The sequence below is a fragment of the Enhydra lutris genome, unplaced genomic scaffold, assembly GCF_002288905.1.
Source record: "Enhydra lutris kenyoni isolate GAN:26980312 unplaced genomic scaffold, ASM228890v2 scaffoldscaffold24, whole genome shotgun sequence".
NCBI lineage: Eukaryota > Metazoa > Chordata > Mammalia > Carnivora > Mustelidae > Enhydra > Enhydra lutris.
In genome coordinates, this window is record NW_019154108.1 from 15,572,159 (window position 1) to 15,593,145 (window position 20,987).

The following is a 20,987-nucleotide window of genomic DNA, read 5'->3' on the forward strand; positions in this document are numbered from 1 at the left end:
TCTCCAGGCATTTGATCCATCCCCCACTAAATGGGGACAAATGCATCTTCATATGCTCAGCCTCTGAGCAGAGAAGACCCTCCAGTCTCATGCCTATATGCATATTTGGGAGTATCTTCTGTTTCATAGGTAACCGTGCTCTGAAATGCTCTTGAGAATGAAATCCTTGTGTGAATGAAGATGAACAATACAGCATGTGCGAGTGACTAATGAAGAAAACATGAGGAAAGTTGCCAGGCTCATTTTCAGGGCCGATGGTTGTGGTGTGACACTATTAAATCAGTTTGAGAGCTGCCTGAGGGAAGGGTTTAATTGCATTTTTGTGCAGTAACTACTGGACAGGTGTCAAAGGGTAGCTCTATCATTCCAGTGGGCTTGGAAAAATCAAAGAAATTCTAAACAGGTTCCTGTTTCTCAAGAAAATGGGTTTTAACCAATTCAATATTTGCTATGACTGGTGAGTGGTTGGGTGTGTAATTGAGAAGTACGGGGAAGACTTGGAGGAAAGCTAAGGATGGGTATGAATCACTACGTTTTGGGAAGTTATTCATATACTATTTTTGCCATCTTGATTTTGTGACATTGAGCCAAGAAATATAAACATATTAAGCACTTTTGCCAGACTTCCTTTTCTCTGTGTAATGTTAGCGAGTCATTAGTACACTTACTGTGCGGTGTACTAAGAAATTTTGCCTGGAACCTGAAAGCATAACAATTTCTTTTAGACTTACTAATGACAATGAGTCAACTCTGTTGAAATAAGGAATACATAAATTGTGGAGGGGAAGGGAGTTGGGTGGGAACTTTAACAGAGGATATGCCAACCAGAATGTTACTGAAATGTTTTAGTATTATGCTATTTTGCCTTTACTGATGGCTGATTTGGGTTATAGGAAGTCTGATTTATTCAAACACAAATTTGATTAGCTGGTTACTTGTGTGTGTGTGTGTGTGTGTGTGTGTGTGTGTGTGTGTACAGAGCCTGAGATTTTCAATCCTTGCTATGATCTTTTAGTTACAAACTCAGAAAGGGCAGGGGAAAAAAATCATTTGTTTTTAAAATGCATAATAAGGGCGCCCTGGGTGGCTCAGTGGGTTAAGCCGCTGCCTTCGGCTCAGGTCATGATCTCAGGGTCCTGGGATCGAGTCCCGCATCAGGCTCTCTGCTCAGCAGGGAGCCTGCTTCCCTTAAAAAAAAGGAAAAAAATGCATAATAAAAAAAAGTTGCCTTTTTGTGGAAACTTGAATAATTCCCCTATTTCCCCTGTGATTACTTTTATATAGGTATGAAGCACTTTTTAGTTTAGATTTGTATCTGTTATGGAAATACAGGCTTAAGTGTACTGGAAAATCAAATTAATAGGGATCAGAGGCATTTTACTGAAAAAGCCGTAAGAATCTCTAAATTTGGGAATTCTGTGGATGCATGTAATTGACAGAGGAAAACTCCCTTTGTTCATTTTGGGCTGTTTTTTTCTCATCAGTTCAGAACTTCAGACCTTTAAAACAGTGCATGAATAAATGCTGGTTAGTGTTGTACGCCCCAGGCAAAATGGTATAAAAATATTGTCTTAGATGCTGTGTCTTCTTGATCTCCGGTTTCTGCCTACTCAAATCCTATTTTAAGGACAACCTCTTTTTAAAAGAGCTTCCTAGATAGAGTGACTATGACTTGAATTAAGTTCCTATCTGATTCTTCTAGAACTGTCTCTTCTTTGTTATCTGACATTTATCTTTTCCTCTCTACTTGCTCTTTTGTTTCTTGTTGACTTCTTGTTCTACCTTCTTTTTTCCCATATTTTCCTATTCTTTAAACTCTTTTCCACCACCAAGGCTGAGATAAGGTGGAAGGCACCAAAAAGATAGAGACTGATGCTCTGATAGAATATTAATATGCCGTAGAGTTATATGGAATCCAGAAAAACGTGGGAAAATCCACAGCTGGGGAAATGCAGGTTTCAGTATGCTTGCTTCAGATGCGTTTTCCTGGATCTCCAGAGCGGCAAGGACCCAAAGGTCTTGAGCACATTTTATCCTTTCTACATCACAGTGGCATTTCACACTGGGCTCAAAGAAGAACAGAATCTTAGTGTTTCACATTCAGTCCTTGTCTGATGTATAAGTCATCTCTATAACAACTTTGCAAATGGTCATTTGACCTTGGACACAGTGATACAAACTTATTTATTAGTAGAGGGTTGGTTATTTAAAGTATTTTACATGTAGCTAGTCAGTGATGTATAGATGACTACGAAGTGAGGTATTAATGACTTCAAAATGCCTTGGAGCATATTTATGTTGTAGGGAAATAGTTGAAAGCACACTTAATGATTTTAAGCATGAACAGAACCAAAAATGGAATGTATGCATGTTGCAAAAATGGTTTTAAGACCTACAGAGTGAGATTTTTTATTTTTATTTTTCCAAATGTCCAGTAACCTGTAAATTCATGTTAGGATTAAAAATATTTTCCAAAATGGTTATAATCAGGGAAGACAATTCTAATACCAATCAGTTTGCCTCTTTCACTGGGCTCTGTGGGTGACATCCATCTCTGACTCTTTGTTCTTTCCTACTCTGAATTTTAAGCTTTTGTTTCTACTAATAGGAAATAAATTTACACTTTCAAAAGAGCAAAAGAAAAAAAGCTGTACATTTCATTAGTGTGTATAAAAATAGCTTTAGCATGCAATGGGGTAATCTCTAAATAGAAAGAAAGACATGGGAAGGTAAGCAAGACGTTTACTTTTGAGGTGCTTTCTAAAGCCTGGTGTGTAGAAACAGCTTCCCTTAGGAAATACTATCTTTTTTAGATTATAAGAATTACATTTTTTGGGGTGTCTTCCTGACCCGGTTGAGCATTGGCTGTCGATCTTGGGGTCGTGAGTTCAAGCCCTGTGTTGAGTGCAGAGCTTACTTAAAAAAAAAAGAAGAATTAAGTTTTTTATTTGTAGAAAGGATGCTTCTTTATAGAAAGTTTCTAATTAGTGCGTGGCTAAATGTAGGTAATGGATTACTGGGAAACAGGCTCAAGGATTTTGAAAGGCTTTTAAAGAAAACATGAAATGTATTTTGAGTCAAATTGTTTTCAACAAGAAAATAGATTAAAAACATCACTGCATATTACTTTTCTCACTTAAAAGATAGGCCCTGGAGAAACTGTGAAAACTTGCTTCTTTACCAGACTCTAAATATAGAATGATTTAATCACCTGTGTTCTGTATAAATTATGCAAATATACTACTCCATCTTTTTTCTCCACAGAAATCAGAAATATATTTTTTAAAGGGGAAAAGATTATCAATGTTAGATTTTTAAAAATCTAACCTTTGTCAGTTCTTAAAACAGTTTAATTAATTGTTGAATATAATTTTGTTTTTTTTTCTTTTTAGAATTTATATAGATTCCTCTATTTTGCATAGGCAAAACAAAACATGTGTCATCTCCATATAACTATAGAATTTCTGAAAAACTAAGTTACATAGAGTGTATCTCAAGTTCACTTACCAACTTGGAGGCAAGAATGTATATTAGTATGGAAATTTGATATCAAGAGATGAATATATAAGTTTGCTTCTACAAAATATAAACATCTTAAGTATTAGATAATATGCTCTGACTTTTCACATATGTGCAAAAGTTGGACACGACTTGAATTTCCAATAGGAATTCAGTAGTCAGTCCATGTTTGCTCAGAATGGAATTCTCAGCCGTATAGGGTTTTATTTAATCTGAGAAGTATATATTCTTCATGTGGAACTGTAAGCAAGACCATAACTGATATTAACAGTTTCCTGCTAATGGGAATTTAGCCTTAGTCCTGAAAGTAATAGATGTCACACTTAAATGAGAGTTAGCATGTTATTACATACTACTGATGAAAACAGAAGTGCCATTCTTTTGTGTGCTAATATGAAGTTGTCATTTTGTAGGACAAAAAGTGTTTAGATATTGACAATTTTACGTGGTTCACCCTAGTACTATCATTAGCAGAGAGCTGCCCTTGGAATAGTCCTCTGGAACATTATGCTAATACAGTGTGGTTTTCAAGAAGTTGTTTCTTCCCTTGTTGGATTGTCTGTGGTCCCAAGTGGTACTCTGATCAAAATATTATCTCATACAAGAAAGCCAAGGTCATTACTTTAGTTTCCAGAATACCGTGAAAGGACCAAACAGTGAAGAAGATCAGTTGGGTCTCTGGGCATTTGGCCCATTGGTATGAAGATGTACCATGGGCCACCTTACTATGGAAATTTAAAATACAGCTTTATAATGCTACTTCTCTGTTGAACCTAATTTGATATGTCAAAGAAACAGCCCCAGTGATTAAGACTACTACATGTGACTAACATTAGAGGAGAAGTTCTTGAGCAAATTATGTCTGTAAATAACATTTCAGACAGATGTGGCCAATAAAGTAAAAAAAAGAACACTCAGGAAATGGATAAACAAATGTGACTCCTTATTGATTCAAATACGCCAGTCAAGGTGCCGTAGGCTCCACCACGCAGTTCGTGAATTATGAGCCTGTAAGAGTAAAGGCCATTTTGCGATCATCTCTGGTTTTATGAGCAGGGCCTTTCAAAGCAGTTCAGATCATCTGACATTAGGTGGTCATGGTGTTGACATATATAACTAGAAGGTTAAGAATGAGATGAATAATGATAGTGTTTGGCAATAGTACTCCTATATTACTGCATATAATTGATGGGTGATGATTATTTTTCTGGCGTAATAATAAGTAGTAATAATACCTACCAGTATATCTTCTCAGAAAGTTCTTTGGCAATGAGAACATCATTTATTGTTTTGCTTTTCTCATTATGCATTTTAAAATAATCTTGCTTACAAATTTCAAGTGTTCAGATGTGTTATTGTGAATGTGTATTTGATTCTTTTCCTAAAGACTAGGTTCCTTTCAGGATGAGAATGGTTCCCCCACAAGGAAATAATGGCCAAAAAAAAAAAAAAAGATGTATAATCATTTCTTACAGAAATTTGGCAAGATAATATTTATATTCTTCTTTAAGCAACTGTGTAATAATATAGATGTCAGTGTAATTGTGACTGGACTCGGCCATTATATCAATTTATTGGAAATAGTGTTCATTCCAAATGAGAAAAAAATGAGATCGATCTTAAATACCAAGTTAAAAGAAGTTGCCACAGGACACCTGGCTGGCAGAAGAGCATGTGACTTTAATCTCACGGTTGTGAGTTCCAACCCCATGTTGGGTGTGGAGATTACTTAATAAATAAATAAATTTTTTTAAAAAAAAGTTGTCATTGGACCAGTTATGCATACATCACTGGTGTAACTCAGAGAGTAATACCTGTAGTTTAGAATTTTTACATCACTTAAAACTTTTGAAATTATTAGTGTGAATTTGCTTTTAGGATTATAGGTACGAAAATATATTTTAGTCAAATCATGATTATGGTATGAGCAGAGGAGGAATTTGTGGAAGGCATTCGGAACATTCTGTATTGTTTTGTTGAATGTGAACATCTGAGCCTCAGAGTAAATGGGAGAAAAAGCGAGATTAGAATTTACGGTATCACCTGTATTTTAAAATCCAGGATATAACCTGTTTTTAAAACAATATATTCTTCAGGTCTTCCCTGGGATTATTTAATTTTCATCACATTTTCCTTCAATGACACAATAGCTGGTCAAGTACTTTATAACACTTGAAAATGTTGTTCCTAGGCGTTGGACTCAACGGAAACATTTTCATGATTGCCAGTGATTGCCTTGTGCTCCAAGGCTAGTCTCGTACAATTGCAAATAAGTGTGTCTTATTAGTGTTTGGTGTCAGAGCTGAATATAGTTCCAAAATGCTAAATGACAGGGAGACAACTTCTTACAATTCAGGAATGCACAAAATCACAGTAGAACTCTGTGAACTTCTGTTCTAAAGACATCAATGTCATGGAAACTCACATTTTTCATCATTACTTTTCTGAGTAATTACCTTTATCATCTCAGTGAGTACAGAGTTCTTAGAGCTCTATTTGTGAAATTTCAACTCATACCCTGACTAGGACCATGTATTCAACTTCGTTTTCTTGATGCACATTCCGTGATTATCTATCTATTAAAGATCAAAATTAAACGTGAATCCAGCCAAGATTATCTTATCCTCTTTCTACTGTAGATTTTAAGTTGGGAAGCCCTTTTTAATCAACACTTCAAGGAATCCTTTGTTGGGATTCGATGCATAGGATCCAAATTTCCTTTACTCTAACCAATTTTACTTATTTGTAAGTTGTCAACATGACTTGATGGTTTACAGAAGTTACCTTTCATGGAAAAATGAATTTTTATTATTTTATTATTTATTATTTTTATTTTATTTATTATTTTATTATTTATTATTTTGTTATTTTTATTATTGATGAAGTGATTGTTACTTTAGTCACCTAATATGGCACATACAGGAACAGTTCTAATGAAGGTATTTGTTAAGTGCTTTGACAGCCTGAACTGATGTTGAAATTCAAGACTTTCAGATCTATGAGTACACTCGCCAAGGGCAACCAGTTTCCTGCGGATGTTGACCAAGAGATCTTGTACAAAAATATAAAATAAATTCACAAAAATATTCCAAATAAGCCTCGTGGTAGACTCATTCTCATAGTGACTTGACATATTCCCAGTTCCTTCTCAAGCCTCTGTTGCAATCATCACAGCTCTGTAATAACTATTTACAACCCACACATTACCAGACTTTACTTTTTCTAAGTCTACATTTGCTTCTTTTGCACTTAAATAATTTATGGTTTTTATCCAAGTGTCTGGGTAATGTTGCACCTCATTATTGACAACAAAAGAACTGGCTAAAATAATTGTGCTGAACATGTAGGCTGTTTTAAGTCAATTGCTGGAGAAATTAGCTTGCTTCTAATCAATAAAATAATTGTATTGAATGGGGTGGATTCTAAAGACATGCCTTGTCTTTTCTCATTTATAACTATGTCACCTGGGATGCCTGGGTCACACGGTTAAGCATGTGCTTTTGGCTCAGGTTATGATCCCAGGGTGCTGGGATCGAGTCCCACATTAGGATACTTGCTCAGTGTGGAGCCTGCTCCTCCCTCTGCCTGCTACTCTCCCTGCTTGTGCTCTCTCTCTCTCTCTGAAAAATAAATCTTTTAAAAATAAGTCACCTTTTTTTTTTTTTTACTTCTCTGTTGTTTCCCCATTGCTTAGCATTACAAACAACTGATAAATATTTTTGAATAAATGAATATGTTGATGAAATGTCTAAAAAATATAAAAATATACTTTTTTTTGTAATGTAATTACAGTGTATCTAAATGTATCTAAATCCACCCTCCTTCTCCTTGGTATTTTTACTGGAAGCATTAGTTTTCCTGTGAGTTGCAAAGCTAGCGATTACCAGTCTGTGCTTACAATGTTTATGTACACCTCCCTTGTGTTTATTGTTATCTGAAAATATTTCCGAAGACATTTTTAGATATTCAAGTTTCACTTATCAGTCCTTTTTACTTGCTTGCTCTTGTAATTATTTAATTAAATACCATTTTCTTGCCAATAGTCAGTATATTTAATGATAAAACACTGAAACATTGAGGAATTTATGCTACACAAAAACAAAGAAGTCTGCTTTCCTTTTTTAATTTAACATTGCTCTGGAAATACTGACCAACATAATAAGGGATGAAAGGGTAATAGAACATAACTTGGAAGATGAAGAGGTAAAATACCATTATTTGTAGAGCTATAAGCTTGCTTACTTTGGTTCTCCAGGTGCAAAACAAAATCAAACCAAAAAATTTCAGTATACAGCAGCGGTTCTCAAGATGTTATTCCAAGACATTCTCAGAGGTCTGATGAGGTCAAAGATATTTTCTTGAAAATACTAAGATGATTTTGCCTTTCCACTCCCCTTGTCTCATTTTTCAGAAACTATGTGATGTGCTTTCTAGTAAGCTGAATGCAGAAGCATATAATCGAATCTGTTTTCTACTAATCCAGAAACTTAAGAATTTTTTTTAAGGTTTTATTTATTTACTTGACAGAGAGAGTGAGAGCCAGAGAGCATGGGGCAGGCGGGGTCGTAGGGAAGCAAAGGGAGAGGGAGAAGTGGACTCCCCACTGAGCACAGAGCCGGATATGGGAGTGGGGCTCCATGCCAGAACCCCAAGATCATGTTGTGAGCCAAAGACAGACATGTAACTGACTGAGCCACTCAGTCATCCCCCTTATCTCTTTTTAAGATTTTATTTATTTATTTGACAGAGAGATCACAAATAGGCAGAGTGGCAGGCAGAGGGAGAAGGAAAAGCAGGCTCCCTATTGAGCAGAGAGCCCAACATGGGGCTCAATCCCAGGACCCCGGGATCATGACCTGAGCTGAAGGCAGCTAACCAACTGAGCCACCTAGGCGTCCCTGGAAATTGAAGAGATTTATAAAACTACAAAACAATTCCTCTCTTCTCACTAAATATTTTTTGATTTTGGAAAACAATTGTCTTCATAAAATTTGGTTATTTATATTAACATATAATGGCCTTCTTGTTATTTTTACACAAATTAAAATTTTGAAAATTAGAAATTTTACTAAATATAGTAAATGTCAATAGTTATAACTCACATATATAAAAGACCCCTGATGTTGTCAGTAATTTTTGACACTGCAAAGTGGTTTTGAAATAAATAGAATTTGAGTATTGCTAGTGCAGAGAATGGGCAATGTGTATTTGTGTATACAGCAGCAATAACATAATATAATAATATAATAATATAATTCACAGTTATAATTCAAAAGGCGAGAAAGCAGAATGCCTAAGAATAACCTTACAGACCTACAGGAAGCATATAAAAGTACTCTATTTCAGGATATTAAAGGGGAGTCGATAAATGGAGATGCATACCATGTTCTGTGATAGGAAGTTTCACTATTACAATAATGTTCAGTTTCCTTAATTAACTTATGAGTTTCATATATATCCAAATAATGCAAATATGTTAAACATGTGGGAATGAAAGTTTCTGTAAAATTTAATTAAGCGATTCTAAAGTCTACGCAAGAATAATAGATTAGTAGGGCGCCTGGGTGGCTCAGTTGGTTAAGCAACTGCCTTTGGCTCAGGTCATGATCCTGGAGTTGCAGGATCGAGTCCCACGTCAGGCTCCCAGCTCCATGGGGAGTCTGCTTCTCCCTCTGACCTTCTCCCTGTTCATGCTCTCTCTCTCAAATAACTAAATAAAATCTTTAAAAAAAAAAATAGATTAGTAGCTACACAAAACATTTTTAAAAGAATAGAGAGGCCTGCCTTATCTTTATTAAAGTATCTCATAGCTTCATTGTGCACTATGCATATATGTGCATATATCTATATTTATATGCATTTAATGTATAATCAATGAAGCTTTTTTGTTTAACTTCACTCACAATAGAGGATTTATAAATGTAAACAATTCTTATCATTTCACTAAAGATAAAATATTAGTACTAGGGGTAATAGCATAGCTAAGCATTTGTAAATCATTGCAGGGGTAACTGTAAATTATAACAATCTTCCTGGGTAGCTACTTGATATTATAAATTATGTGTATTAAAATCTTCACAATATTTAATGTGACAAATTTATTTCAAGCAATCTCAATGAAATATTCAGAAATGAAAAAATATTTATACTTAAATATGTTTGCAGCAGCACTTTTCATTATAAGAAATTTTAGAACAGCATAGACATCTACATATCTGGCAGGGATTAAGTTAATATGGTAATGACAAAAAAAACTATACGTAGAAAAATATTAAATAAAAATAGAGAATATGCCTTTCTGTATTAGTTTTTTACAGTAAATATATTACTGTTAAAGTTTTCTAAAAAGCATTACCATTCAATTAGCTTTACACAGAACGATTGAAGTTTTAATTTATAGGGTTAACAAATCAGACAAATGAAATTTTATATTGTGTTTCCATTCTGGATTACATGCTCTTTTTCATCTGACAGTAACTTGCTGGGGGTAGTGCCCCCATCTTCACAGTGTGGTTTTTGTCCATTTACCAGTAGTCTAACCTTAAACAAGTCACTTTATCTTTCTTGGTCTTCAATTTCCTTGCCTATCAGATGATGCTCCTTCCAATTTTAAAATCTGGAAATTAAATGATAAAGATTTCTGAAACTATATGCAGAAACATCTTTTCCTACAATCTGTATGTCTCTCTTTTACTACGCAATTTTCTCCTAACACATTCTCTTCTATGTTTTGTACTTCTGGATATTCCCATCCTCTGCTCAACATCTGATGACTGAAGGGATTATAATGTCGTCTTTCTGTCTTTCTGAACTATTCAAGACGGCATCCAGATCTGAGTGTCCCTATATGAATGTTGCTGAGTGATTGTCATCTATGGATCTTTGGTGGTATTTTGGTGATGCTATGACAATTCTATTGTCATCGAACTTATAAAAAGTCTGTAGAAATTCTAAAAATCTAGATACACATGGGCTAACTGAAGTGTGATAGTGAATTGTTTTTGCCTTTGCTTCTTATCTTAGCCTGTTTTGTTGGACCTTATTGATAAATACACTGTACACTTATACACAACCCAGGCTCGGCTGCATATGTTTAACATTCAAAACGATGAGCACTTTGGAAACACTTGCTCTGTGATGAAGCTATTATATATTATTTAACTTGTAAGTTTGCAATCAGATATTTTAACTCTGGGGTGCTTACTAAAAATCATGGCTGTATTTAGTAGTTAATTTAAATAAGTCACTGAAGAGGTTAATGGATGAGCTACAAACGCATATTGATACAATATGATATAATATGATACAAAATGATATGTTCCATACAGATCCATTCACTTGATATCCATACCATTTTCTTATTTATCTTATTACATTCTTTAGTATAAAGTCTTAATCTATGTTGTATACTTCAATTGGAAAACCAAGCCTTAGACTTGATTCTCTTTGTCTAATTCGTCAACTGGGGTGAAATATACACTGTTTGATGCCTCCATGTGATTCATGTGTACTGATGAATTTCTTTTTAAACTTGCAGCAAATAGTGGCAGCAATAAATGCAGGGATTATACCTTTAGGAAACACCTCCAATCAAATCAGTCACTGGGATTTGGGAAGTTCCTTCTTCTTTGCTGGCACTGTTATAACAACTATAGGTAGGAGACAACTTATTTTGTTTTTTAATTTTGGTGCAGCTTGTGAGCTAAACTTCATGTTTGAATTTTTCTTTTACAGTTGGTCAAACTGGTCTATGGAAGGTAGAAAGCTAGATTTTAGTAAATTGATTTTGAAAAGAGGGTTTAAATGTTGAACAAAGGAATGATGGGAATGAATTATTGTACCAGAATACTAAGTTAAGTTTAAAATGCGTGTGAACCCAGAGCAAAGCATTTGAGTCATTTGACTAATGGATAGTAATGTCAAGAAATGGCTTGAAATGATGGTTTGGGGGGGGTGCAAGTAGTTTCAAATTTTCCTGCATCTTTGATTTTTTAGTGTAGAAAGAAACGATTTAAGTACGGTTTTGACATTCTTTTCGTGACGCTCTTATTTGAGATCACCTTTTTCAATTTACAAATTTTAACTCACATTTCAAAGGATTGTTCCTGTTCTTATATGCTTGTCTATTATAATGAATTCAAGGGTTTTAAAAACATACATTGTTTTTGCAATAGCGCAAATGTATTAAAAAATCGACACTGAAATATGAGGATTACAAGAATAATTTAAATTTAAGCCCTTGCTGTTTGCCTTCTATTCATGTTTGTTGTCATGTAAAAAGGACCACATATTGGAGCACAGTCTCTTTTTGGGTTGACGATGCATACACTCAGCGCCTTCTTGGAAACAGAATGGGTATATATACATGACTTTGCTTCTGGTAGTTAGTCATTCAGTGCCTAAGAAATATCCACAGGCTATAAATACAGACCCCATAGTGAAAATCACATTTGCCACGCTGGGGGATTGGGAAGAGTTACAGCTGTCTTTTTTCATGGAAGGAGGTGGGTTTAAAGCGTAATTTTCAAGATAGGGAAGGAAATGACTCATCTCAGTTACGAAGGAATTTTAAGTGGAAGAAGAATTCTTCCCTTCTACATATGCTTTTGATGAGATTTCCTCTCATGGGCCTGGTGTCTGATTTTGGGGTGTGAATTATGATTCTTAAAAAGTTTTCATTTTCGTATGTGATGCCATTGATAAATTATGAAGTAGATAAGGTTTTCAAATCAGTGCTTTATATCAACTCCTAAATAAGAGGACACAGACAGCATATGGATGAACTCTTGCTTAAAATTTTCCTTTGAAGGGAGACAAACCATAAGAGACTCTTAATCTCACAGAACAAACTGAAGATTGCCTGGGGAGGGAGAGGGTGGTTGGGTTATGGACATTGGGGAAAGTATGTGCTATGGTGAGTGCTATGAAGTGTGTAAACCTGGCGATTCACAGACCTGTACCCCTGGGGCTAATAATACATTATATGTTAATAAAAAAAATTTTTTCCTTTGAGAAACATTTGTAGAGTCCTGGAATTACCTGAATCCACTGTAATGCCTCTTTGTGCTTGGTCACGTGCCAGTGAAATCAATACCTGAACATGTTGATTTTTGCCTCTGTGAAGAGGTCAGGGAACTATATTTACTCTTACATTTCCACCAGCTAGGTCTAAAGTGGTGTGGCTGTGAAAACCTGGAGGAATGGCAACCTTGATTTCTAACCATAATAACAGGTTAACTTTGGAGCTTAGACGTCTTGGCCCATTTCTACTATGGAAATAACTGTTTATTGTATAAACTACTTAGAGTCTAGAAAGGGCGGGGGAACCTCACAGACTGAGTGAGAATGGTTAGCTTCTGCCCCATGAAAACTCAAAAGTCCAGGTTCTAACTCCTCATGACCACCGCTGAATTATTCTGCAAGAGACTTAGTCATTATACTGACTTACGGTTGCATCATGTGTTTGTAAACAGTCTCATTTTTTGAATCCCAAATTCAGTAAGTTTTGCAGACCTATACTTCCACACATGAAAAAAATAAACCATTATTACCAGCCTTACCCCAAATTATAGCCATTAAGCATAGGAGCTGATTATTCCAGTTGTGTAGGTAGCTTCCGACAGCCCAAATCACCTCCTGTTCTATCTCAGACTTTAGTTTTAGGAGTATTAAGTCATTCCAGGTCATCCACATTTCCTCCACGTTCTTTTATTCCCAGGTCAAGGTCATCTCCTCTGACCTTAGACTAGGTTATGGTCTAGGACAGGGCAAAAATTTTGCCTTCTTGCATACGTGTCCATTTGACATCCAAATCACCATTCAGTAGAATTCAAAGTATAATTATTTAATCTTCATCATGATCATAATCGTGTGAGCTTTGAAGTGGTTTTTAGTAATCTCAGAAATTGTAACCTCTAGCACTAGCTGCATTGTATTAGTCATTTAAAGGAAGAATTTGAGACAGTTTTGGAGGAAAAATTGCAGTGGATTTTATGGGGAGCGAGGTATAGGCGAGGCTTCCCAGAGCTGCGTTAGCTGCTGCTGTCCAAGATTCGTCTATTCAGCATTATCCATTTGTCGAAGAAGCCACAGAGACTCTTGCTGTTCATGGGAAATATGTCCAAAGGAAATTCAACTATACGAAACAGATTATTAAAACTTAAGGCCTAATTTTAGAGACTTTCTTTATGTATCTGCACACTCTTTCCAAAATCATACACTTCCAAACCCTGCACAAATTCCATTCCACAGTTGCACAGACTATAATCCAACCTTGACTGTTCTCATTCCCTCAGACCTGATTTACAGTCTATCGATCAGTTCTGTTGGCTCTGACTTTAAAGTACATGCATAATGTAACCACCGCACAACCATTCAAACTGCCACCATTTTGGTCCAAGGCGGCACTGTCTCAGTGTCAACATCCTTGCAGAAAGAAGCCTTCTGCTGAGAGCGTCTCTGTGCTCTCTACCTCAGAGCAAACACTGTACTCCTGCCCACCTCATCTAGTGAGATGCACTTTCTGTGAGGTTAGGGATTTTATGTGTTTGAGTCTTTTCTGTATCCCCATGCTTGACCCATAGTGGATGCTTAACAATCAGAACTAATAACAAATAAACATTCAATGGTATGAACTGTGTGGCCTGTTGTAAATTATGTAACACTAAATTGATACCTATTATACTATATTCTTAGCTCTTTCAACAGATTTTAGTGCCAGCTTTTTTGCTAGTTTGTTCATTTGTTTATTCAACAAATAATACAGCACCGTCACTCTGCTACTATCAAGATAAAAGATAAATAAATTACTTGACCCTAAGCTGCACACATACGAATAGTCATTTATAATACAGAGTACCACATGCTATGGGTTAAGAGTATTTAATGGGAATCGATAGGAACTACACTTTAGGTAGATACCGGGATAGGAGGATGGGTACGGAAGGGACAGTACTTTCCTTTTCTTAGCAAATGTTGTCCCAGTTGAGACCTGGAAGAGAATTAGGAGTTTCCCAGGTGAATGAAGGTGGAAAAGGAACACTCTAGGTATTGGGAGTTTGTGTGGGACAGATTAGGGCCAAGAACATTATGTTCTGTTTGGGGATTGCAAGTTATCTAAAACTGTTGTTTGTAGTCGAAGGGATTCCTCATCAGGACCATGTAAATCAGTAAGTCAGCATGAGTGGCTCCTGTTGGATCAGTGCTACTTCTGTCACTGCTGGGATAGAAGAGACACAGCCCCTGCTTGCGACCCAATTTGGGAGAGAAAATGTACACTTGTGAAATAACTGGAGGATAACAGAGCTAAGTCTTGTGTAATCAAGTGTTGTATGGAACAGTGGTTTAAACAATGGTTTAGGAATTGAGAAAAAGGAAAGTACATGTGGGCTGGAGCTAGGAGGGGAGGTTTAATGAGAGAAGTTGGATTTCAGCTATAGCTTTGAAGGAAACGTTTTGGTTTAGATCAATGGAGGGGGAAAGGGCCTCTAAGTCATGACAGAGCTGAGCAAGAACACAAAGAGTGACCTGATCTTGGTTTATTTTGGGGATAGAAAAGTAAGTATTTAAATAGACTACAGGAATTGTTTAAAGAGTAGCGGGAAATATTATTGACCGATTCAGCTGGGAAGGATACAGTTGAATATAATGTGATTCCTGACACCTACTATAATATGATAGAACATGGGTTGGTTTGGGGTTTTGTTGTTGTTGCTGTTGTTGGAAAGCGAAGTGATAGGTTAAAAGCGACATTAGAAGACGCATCTGTCAAGAAGAGGATGTGTGGAGACTGATGGAGAAAGCAATTAGGATCCCATCCCAGGGACCCACGGAAGGGGCATGGGAGGCTGGACCAGGATGGTTGGAGTTGGTGTTGCAAGAGGAGAGGAAGACACGGTGCTGAAGTAATTAGATGCAAGAGTCAACAGGCCTTGGTGACTAATACAAGTTGAACATTGAAATGAATATTTAAGAAGCAGGCTTGCGACTCTTCCGCAGCGCTAGTCTATCCTGTGAAGAGAAGAGAGTTTAAAAAATGGCCAAGATTTCCTACGTTGTGTTCTATGTGGCAGCTTCATTTTCGTAACCCTCCCCCCAACATTTGCTTGTTTATTCTTTAGTTCAGACAGACTAGGAAGGCAAGGTAGATGGGCTCCCTCCTGAAGCTTTCATTAGAGCTGACGAGACCAATGGTCAATCAGTACATTAAAAAAAACAAGACCATTGTGAATGACAAGAAATGCTACCCAGGAAGTTCATGTGTGGTGTTAGACAGTAGATCAAGGAGCCAAAGCAGGGAGTGGGACATGGGACATGTTCTAAAGAACACTGATTTAAGAGCTCTCTGAGCAGGTGACATCGAAGCTGAAACCGGAAGCATGAGAAGAGATCAGCTAGGTAGAGCAGAGTGCAAAGATGTGTTCAAGCAGAGGGCCAGCAATAGCGAAGATCCTGAGTGGGACAGATGTGAACATATTCAAGGACTACAGGTGAGTCCCTGTGGCAGGACCTGGAGGAAGAAGCAAGGTTAGCAAGATTAAGAAGAGCCAGGGCATGTGGGACTCGGCAAGTCATAGCAACACTCTGAATTCAGTGGCAAGCCACTGAAAGATTCAAACACAAGAGAGGGAAGATGTGACTCAGCTGCCATCTGGAGGGCACGAGGGAAGCAAGACCAGTGAGACTGTGATCTCATCGAGGTGCCTGGGTGGCTCGTCCATTGAGCATCTGACTTGATTTCAGCTCAGACCGTAATCTCAGCGTCTTGAGATCAAGGCCCACATAGGGCTTCACATGCAATGAGGAGCCTGCTTAAGCTTCTCTCTCTCCCTCTCCCTTTGCCCCCCACCAAAATAATCTTTAAAAAAAACGAAGAAGGTAATCCCATTAATCCCTATGAGCGAAGACGTTGCCTTGAACTAAGGAGGTGGCTGGGAGGAGGGTAAATCATGTATCTGTCCCCATTTTACCCTCCTCACTGCCACCTTAACAGATATAGGATTAAAAAAAGAAAGCTTACATGGAAATATGCTAATCCCTGAGCATCGTGCCAAAGGGGGACTCTTTGTGTCTTCTGTTTTAAGTTATTTTAAAGCTAATAAGAAATTCCCTAAACTCTAGGACAAGCTGTTGGCAAAAATGATGTAATGGACAACTGTATTCTTATTTTGAGTTCAGTTTAAATATTGGAATAAAATGTCAGATGATTTGATTACCTGGAGGCATTAAAATATAATGAAATTATCCCCAGCGGAAAGTAAATTGGAATGCCTGAGCCAGGATTTGCCCAAGTTTATCACTCAATCATGATCTCTGAGCATCAGAATGCAGATAACAAGGGCCCCACTATGGTCCCTAGCAACTGTGAGATCCCAAAGCATCACGCTGAGACTTTTGGAAGACATATTTTTGGAGTCGCAGTTCTCCTATTTACAAAGGACTCTTGTTTCCTACTCCCTGAGTCTAGAGATTGAAATCAGTTATGTAGCATCTGTGTTTATTTTTCCTGTATTTCGAACCAGCCATCAGAACTTTCAGTTTGCTTTTAACCCTCTATTGAATTGTTAAAGCTGTTATGGCAATGGTCACAGACTTAACGGCAAACCCCTGTTTGGCTTGTTGATAAGACAATGCTTAATTGATTAGAGAAAGAACAACAACCCAAAAAAAGGAAGAAAAAAATTAAAGGTTTAGGGGAACTGTTGCAAGAAGTTCCAAACAGATCGATACTGGAAAGGCAGAGGGTATATTGAAAACTGCAGTCCTCTATGTGTCTTCAGGAGGAAATTTACCATTTCTGTTGGACATGGTAGGAAACTATACCTTCAACAGTGAGGGGAAAATTGTAAGAGTATTTTCTGTTCAGTGTTGTGATTTCATGAAACCACCATCTGAACTTGGAAATGAGTAGACTTGAAGCAGGGGTGTAGAATTTGACAGAGAGCTTTCTCCCAGGGGGTGGTGTTATTGCAGGTTTGGGTGTTGGGTGTTACCTTATTAATTTAGTACACTCATAATTCTGTGGCATTTCGCTAGTCTTTTGGCTGTTCTCAGAGAACTGCAGACTGGATTCTGGAAACCGTTATTTTTATTTATTTGTTTTTAGAGGGGGTAGCTGAGTCCAAAACCCCACACCGGGCTCGATCTCATGATTCTGAGATCATAAAGTGTGCCCAAATCAAGAGTCAGACACTTAACTGACTGAGCCACCCAGGTGCCCCTAGAAACCCATTTTAAAGGAAAGTTAAACTGCTTTCAGGCAGCTTAAAAGGCAAATAGTCTTGGGAGGTGACTTCTAGCACTGACCCTGCAGTATCCTTGCATTTTTCTTCATGGCAGTTTGTTGAAGTGGATGTTTATTTTTCCAAAATATGTAATTCTGGTGTTGTGCATTTGAAATACAGGCATTGAAATTAAGAAGTTGTTTTGGGTTTTTGATTCTGTTTCTCTTCCCACCCACCTAAATTAATAAAAATAAAGCCTATCTCAGGATATTAACATATGTTCCTGCCATTTGAAATCTTCACCTAGGTTCATTTATTTTCTAAGTTAACATGTATTTCTCAGAGAAAATGCCTCATGCATGGTAGTTAAGTTTGCAGAGTACAAAATTACATTTGACAGGAAATAAAGCAGGATGATTGCATAAATACATTGTAGACTCCAAAGCAATAATGAAATAGTCATCCTTTCTCATCGGCACACGTATGTTACATCAGCCACAAGTTCAATTCAGAGCCCCTAGTTCTCAGAATCCTGTGCTGACTGGAAGGGGATTAGGCAGCATGAGGGATATAATCTTCCCAGGAGTGAGGAAGCAGTTTTGTTTTCGGTAGTAGGAAAACTCATAGCAAGGTAGTACAGATCTGACAGAAACTGGAGGGCCCAGTGAAGGTGGGTGCTGGCTATGGTATCAGCATAGGGGCCATTCATTTCTTGGCTGTGTTCAAGTCAGGAATTGCTTAAATATTCTAAAAAAACCAAATAAACAAAACTTTTATATATTTCTTCATACTTTTGGAAAGTTTGCAATAACGTATTTTTAATCTTCTGGAAAGCCATCACTATCAAATGTGATCAAGAAATTACCCCCAAATTAGAAGCAAACAGTGGCCATGAAGTTCATGCCCTGAATAAATACAGAATCTATTTCTTTCCATTTTCCATTTCTTTCCATGCTACCATTGACATGTAGCACTGTTTGTCATGGATTATAGATTCTATAGAGCATCTGACCGACCACCACGTATGCAAGTATTGCTCTGAATGAGACTAAAACTAAGTGAGATGATTATCAGAAAAATACTTTTTGTAACTGTCTCAAATATTTCATTTGATAAAGAAGGAACATTATAGTATTTATCTGGGCCTGTCTGCTTACAGCTAGTAATTATGCTATATACTTGTTGTCTTCCCAGCCCTTTGTGTATGTGTATGAGATTTTTGAGACCTGTGCAAACTTACTCTTGGACAATCGGCTTTGTTATTTATGTGGTACCATAAATGTAGCGTGATATTTACAAAAGAAGTACCTGGCCCAGATGACGTTCATGTGTGAGTATGGTGGTGGCGGTGCACGTGAACCACATTACAGATATTACTCTAGCCTCAAATTGGAATTTCATGCAGCCAACTCTTAGTTCTAACATACCATTGGGGGAAGTATTGATTATATGAACAATCAAAAAGTCATGGTTCATCCAAAAATGCACACTAATTACTAATTACTGATTAGTAACTAATTAGTAACTGATTTCTAGTACTAAATAGTAACACTAATTACTAATCTTAAACTTTTCCCCCTTTTAACTTTATTGTTAAAACAAAAACAACAACTATGGGGGAAAATTTAGTCGACGTGCTATACCTCTTCCTTCTAAGCTTAGGTTCCCCTCTTTGACTATGCTAACAAAGTGAAATTTCCGAGGGTAAGTAGCAAGAGAAGAAAAAAGGAAAGAGGGGGTATGAAATAAGTAATAATCTGCCCAAGTAGCTTATTTGAAGAGTGCATGTTTTCATAGTTAATTTCAGTGGCATCTGTAGATCATGGAAGTTATGCTTTAAATAAAAAAAGAGATGTGGGCATAACCTCCTAATATACATTGTACTACAATTAAATAATGTGCTGAACTTTTTTATGTAGCTACATTACTCAGCTTTATTCCTGCAGTACAGTTTAGGATGAAAGTATTTCTCCCTGTTTTTTAAAGAAATGATACAGTAGAAGGAATATCAGGTGTCACTGCAGAAAATCCAAGTTCAGGTTTTTGTTTTTGCCACTAGCTAAGGTGGTATTCTTGAGCCTTAATTTTCTCGTGTGTCAGTGGGGCTCGTTTTTTTCCCAGAGTTGTTGGAGAGTTAAATAAGATTATGTGAAAATACTTTGCATCCTGAATGACAGTATATTATTTTAGAGTAAGCTGATTTTATTAGAGTAATTTTTATTAATTATTAAAATAAGCCAATATTATTTTTGCACATTTATTTGTATTAGTAATGTTAACAGAGAAAGAAATTGAAGAGGTGGGCGGGTGGGAGGTTGGGGGAACCAGGTGGTGGGTATTAGAGAGGGCACGGACTGCACAGAGCACTGGATGTGGTACAAAAACAATGAATATTGTTATGCTGAAAATAAATTAAAAAAAATATTTAAAAAATTTTAAAAAAATTAAAAAAATAAATACATTTTTGCCTAAACCTTGAATGCATACGTTTTCATTCTTATAATAATACATAAATGTTTGCCCTCACATAACTTATTAAGATTTGCTCAAACCGGTTATTCTCACAACACTAAGTGCCAGATTTGACCAGGTACTTCATGGAGTGAGTGTAATTGTAAGTTAACTTCATGTATTTAATTTAAAGAAATGATTTGATTGGTTATTTAAGTGACCTATAGATAACCCAAAGTGTGATCATCAAAATAATATATAATGTACCCTTGAGGTATTACTATTAGCTGAGTATCATAAAAATTAATATTTATGTAAATCTGTTTTCTATAGGATTTTTTAACATGTATGCTTTTATATTAGTTAGGATGTGTTAAGTTATCTTCTGTAACAATTCCCATATCTTGGTGGCTTTACAAAATAAAAGGTTATTTTTTATTCATACTATATATTCAGTGTGGATTGACAGGAGGGCCCCGCCCCATGTTTGTGCTCAGAGACAGGGGAATAGCTCTTCCTCGTTTAGTGTCCTTTCCTATCCTTTTCTTTGGCCTGGGGAGCAGAGCATGGGAAGCTACACACTGGCTGATCAAGTTTCATGTCAGTGCACACATTATTTTCACTCAGGTGACATTGGCCAACCTAACTTTTAAGAGGCTGAGTGGGGAAATGCAGTCCTACCCTGAGCTCAGAAGAACCCAGATATTTGGTGATAGCCCTAATTAATACCATAAAAAAATATACTCATTAGGGGTGCCTGGGTGGCTCAGTGGGTTAAGCCACTGCCTTTGGCTC

At 36.7% G+C, this 20,987-nt stretch overlaps 1 protein-coding gene across 2 annotated transcripts in view; it reads left to right on the forward strand.

Moving 5' to 3' along the window:
- Positions 1–20,987, forward strand: part of LOC111150823 (potassium two pore domain channel subfamily K member 2) — a 211,822-nt gene that overhangs the window by 98,693 nt on the left and 92,142 nt on the right. For both annotated transcript variants that reach the window (XM_022508441.1, XM_022508440.1), the window contains exon 3: positions 11,057–11,174. In XM_022508441.1, coding sequence (XP_022364149.1) covers positions 11,057–11,174 — 118 coding nt within the window. The remainder of the gene's footprint in view (positions 1–11,056; positions 11,175–20,987) is intronic.